Genomic DNA, 4,361 nt, shown 5'->3' on the forward strand with positions numbered 1-4,361 from the left:
ATACCTCACAAACCTCAGCACTTTTTGATGTGGTGGTCTTCTGGATTACTCAATAATTTTTGTATCTTTCTCAAATTTTGCACGAATGTCATCCCAGACTCTGCGTATATAGCCAGAACATTCTCACGACCGAGAATGAAAACTGAGCTAATCATCCACTATGAACTGGAGGCGGTCTATTTGTGAGGTATTTTGACTTCCATCAATTATTTCTTTTCTTCGCCATAGGTCATTCCAAACAATGTTCTGGCAAGTTTTAGATATTTCCCGGATAGCGCAGTCACCCCGGAACATAAAATTTAAACTTTGGAAAAGAATTGATTATTCTTTCTTTCGCTAATCCGTAAGTAAATTTCCATCTACAGCATCATCCATCCGTCTGCAAAAATGCCCAAATCCTTACCATATGAAGCTCAAATGGACATCAAATCAGCACTAGAGCATGATGTATCGACTGATGTTATTGCAAAACGGTTTGGAGTGCATCAAAACACCGTTATCAACTATGCAAATAAGTGGATGCCTAACCGGATTCGCAAGAAAGGCGGCAAACAACGCCTTGTAAGCGACATCACTCGTCGTCTAATCAAGCGAGAGGTTCTAAACGGCTCATTAAGGACTGTCAAGGAGGTCCACCTGAAGTTGGAAGAGTTGGGCTATTCTATGTCGTACCAATCCGCTATTAACGCTTTGCATTCTGTGGAGATTTTTGCCGAGATAAAAAAGAAGAAGCCTTTACTCACTGCACAGCACAAGAAAGCTCGATTAGCCTGGGCTAAAAAGCATCAGTATTGGACCATTCACGACTGGCGACGTGTCATCTTTTCGGATGAAACCAAAATTAATATTTGGGGCTCGGATGGCTGTAAATACTACTGGAAGCGTAAAGGAGACCGTCTTCAGCCTCATCACATTGAAGTTACAGTGAAGCATGGTGGTGATGGTATCATGTTGTTGGGCTGTATAACCAGTGAGGGACCCGGGTATGCATGTCAGATATATGATGGCACCATGAACTCAGAGGTATACCAAGAAATCCTTGGCACAAGCCTTAAAGACACGCTCGGGTACTATGGCCTAGATTGGAAATCATCCATTTTTCAGCATGACAACGACTCAAAACACCGATCAAAGTCTACAAAACAGTATATGGAAGATAACAGCATGTGTTATATTGATGACTGGCCATCCCAAAGTCCTGATTTGAATCCAATCGAGCATATATGGCACTATCTTAAGCTGAAGCTAAGTATGTACGAAAATAGAGCAAAAAGCATGCACGAACTGTGGCAGAGAGTGGAAAAAGAGTGGAATTCCTTTACTAAGGATCAATGCTTGAAGTATATTGACAGTATGTCAGAAAGAATACAAGCTGTCATTGCTGAAAAGGGCGGATCAACTAGATATTAATAAAGTCAAAATACCTCACAAATAGACCGAGGTTAAGTATCTGTCTCCTAATAGATCTCAGCTAATTATCTGAGTTTAAAATTTTGGTACACAGTAGCGTACATATGGATGACCTTATATTTCAAATTGGAAATGATTGAGCCAATTTCTCATGGAATTACATAAAAAATAAGTAAAAATCATCATACGTTTGTGAGGTATTTTGACCCACTGTATTATTAGTCAACAAAGCGTTTTATATAAGAAAGTTTTTATTCATTGAATTCTATTTTGCAATCTGGTAGATGGAATGAGCATTGACGAAGAGGAAAGAATGAGTGATGAACAGCAGCTTCGTCACCTTTTGCTGTTGTTCATTGTGCTTTTTCAAGCAAAGCACCTCTCGGTGAAAGCCGGTGAAGACTTGTTGGCCTTTCTTTCCTTCTTTGTTCGTGCTCTTGGCCATGGCATGGAGATTCCTACAAAGATCTCCACTGCTCGTAACATGGTCAATTATTCCTCTGCCAGTAGTGGTGTCTCCCGTTTCCTTGTCTGCTCTCTTTGTAGAAGTGTTTACGACACAGGAAGTTTGCATACCCGGCAATGCCCTTTTATTAGGTTTGCGAACAATCCTCACAGACAAGAGCACCCATGCGGCAATTCACTTTTTATTGGTAGCAGCCTCAAGCCTGTCCTCGAGTTTCCGTACAACTCAATTGTCGAAACGTTGAAGAAGTTCTTTGTTCGTCCAACATTCGAAACAGAAATCGAAGAATGGAGACATCGACATGTGGAAGAAGGCGTGTTTTACGATATTTACGATGGTAAAGTGTGGAACAGTCTTGTTGATTCGGCTGGAGAACCATTCGTAAATAGAAGTCGATCATTAATGGTTTCATTGAACGTTGATTGGTTTCAACCTAGTGATGGTATGCACTACTCTTGTGGTGGTGTATATCTCACAATCAACAACCTTCTAAGGAGTTCCAGGATGAAGGTTTCCAACATCATCCTGGTTGGTATGATTCCTGGGCCTGGCGAGCCCACGGATGACCAGCTCCAGAACTTCATGCGACCAATGATTGCAGAGCTGAATACCTTGTACGGAGGTATAATGATGCCAACGTACCAGAACAGAAACGGTGAAATGGTACGTGTTGCTTTGATGTCCGTTAACTGTGATATACCAGCAGCTCGCAAAGTAGCTGGGTTCATGGGTCAATCCGCGCACAAAGCCTGCAACAAATGTTCGACTGTGTTTTCGCGAATCAGTACTGGTGCAAATTCAACGAAGCCAGATTTTTCAGACTTTGACGATGAGCATTGGATTCTGCGAAACAATACCCAGCAGCGCCAAGAAGCATATGCTTGGCTAAATGCCACTCACATTACGCAACAACGAACCCTGCAGACGAACACAGGAAGTAAATGGAGTGAACTTCACCGACTAGAGTATTTTGATGTCGTGAGATTGACAACCGATGATCCCATGCACAATTTATTTCTAGGTACGCCAAAACGAATGGTTGAAGTTTGGGTAGATCACGGGCTGCTTACCACATCTGATTTCAAAGCCATGGCTGATGAATCAGCTTCTATTATCATTCCTTCACAGTACTCTAAAATCCCAAAAAGTATGTAACGAGCGTAAAAGAACTTATTCTATAATAAATCTGAACACTAATTTTTTGTTATAAATGATTTATCCAAGAATAAAAAGGAACAAGAGAGGACGAGACTCGATAAAGAGATTGTTTTATTTAATAAGAAAATTGTACTCTATTTATACTTTCCATACACGGATAATATTTCATGTCATGGATTAATAATTAATGAGTATGATATAGCTGATGACAAATAGATAAGGGTTACGTGTTCTTCTATTGTTATATTTGTCATAGAATACTCGTATATAATTGACTGCGGCTGACTGTGATTTAGTTCCTGGATTTAATGTAGTTTAACCGTGCAATTACGCAGCATCTTATCCTTAATGGAGATTATCCGAATTAACCTGTAGCTTGTCTATTGGGTACATTTACATGTAGCTTATTAATACTGTTTTCATATCGAGTTATGAATGATGGATACATCAATAAAAAAAAAAGAAAAAAAAAACGAAAAAGGCAAGATTGAAAGTACCTTTAGTAATATGAAAGTTGATGAATGGAGAACGTAGTGTGTTGTGCTTTCGCCTTTTCTGCTGAAGCAAAGATTAGTTGGTGAGCATTTTGCCAATTGGATGCGCTACGTGGAAGCAGTAAGATTGGTAACTGGTCCTGTAGTTACAACAGAAGAGATACATGCTGCACATTCCTTATTCAAGACCTTTGCCAAGACTTGTGCTCGACTATATGGAAAAGAATCAATAACACCAAATATGCATATGCACATGCATTTGAAATAATGCTTTTTGGAATTTGGTCCCTCCTATGCCTTTTGGCTCTATGGCTTTGAACGCTTGAATGGCGATGTCAAAAAAACCAACATCAACTACAAGACAGGCTTTGAAACCACATATGTTACTATGCTTACACAAATTATCCACACACAAGACCTTATCCATTCATTACCAGCCCTCATTAACACCAACAATCAAGGAATGTTTCTACTGATCAACTTCATAAAGGAAATAGGCGAGGTTACGAATGACGAGAGTGGTTTAACGCCATTTGATTACTCTCAATTCATAGACGGACCAAGTCTATTTAACCTGACAATTACTGGTAGTGAGCCTCTGCCACCACAAGCCCTTCATTCAGAAATCAACATCAAACAACAAACTTTATGCATCGAACACTATGAAATCTTACAAAACTACTATATGAATACTTATGAAATACCTATGCCCAATACGATCAATACAAATATACAATCATTTAAAAAAATTAACTTGCTTGGACAACGTTACCAACAATCCGACAATCATTCATCATCATCATCATATATTCAAGCCATTATGAACAACCAAC

At 39.5% G+C, this 4,361-nt stretch overlaps 2 protein-coding genes across 2 annotated transcripts; both read left to right on the top strand.

Moving 5' to 3' along the window:
- Nucleotides 1-387: 387 nt before the first annotated feature.
- Nucleotides 388-1,410, top strand: RO3G_17449 (uncharacterized protein; the record flags this gene model as incomplete). The annotated part of the gene is made up of 1 exon (XM_067672032.1): nt 388-1,410. One exon carries the CDS (start codon nt 388-390, stop codon nt 1,408-1,410), a length of 1,023 nt encoding a protein of 340 aa, XP_067528133.1.
- Nucleotides 1,411-1,723: 313 nt separating this feature from the next.
- On the top strand, nt 1,724-3,031 carry RO3G_17450 (uncharacterized protein; the record flags this gene model as incomplete). The annotated part of the gene is made up of 2 exons (XM_067672033.1): nt 1,724-2,813; nt 2,898-3,031. The coding sequence occupies 2 exons, from the start codon at nt 1,724-1,726 to the stop codon at nt 3,029-3,031; spliced, it is 1,224 nt and encodes a 407-aa protein (XP_067528134.1).
- Nucleotides 3,032-4,361: the final 1,330 nt, after the last annotated feature.

Source organism: Rhizopus delemar, genomic scaffold (genome assembly GCF_000149305.1).
Source record: "Rhizopus delemar RA 99-880 supercont3.74 genomic scaffold, whole genome shotgun sequence".
Lineage (NCBI taxonomy): Eukaryota > Fungi > Mucoromycota > Mucoromycetes > Mucorales > Rhizopodaceae > Rhizopus > Rhizopus delemar.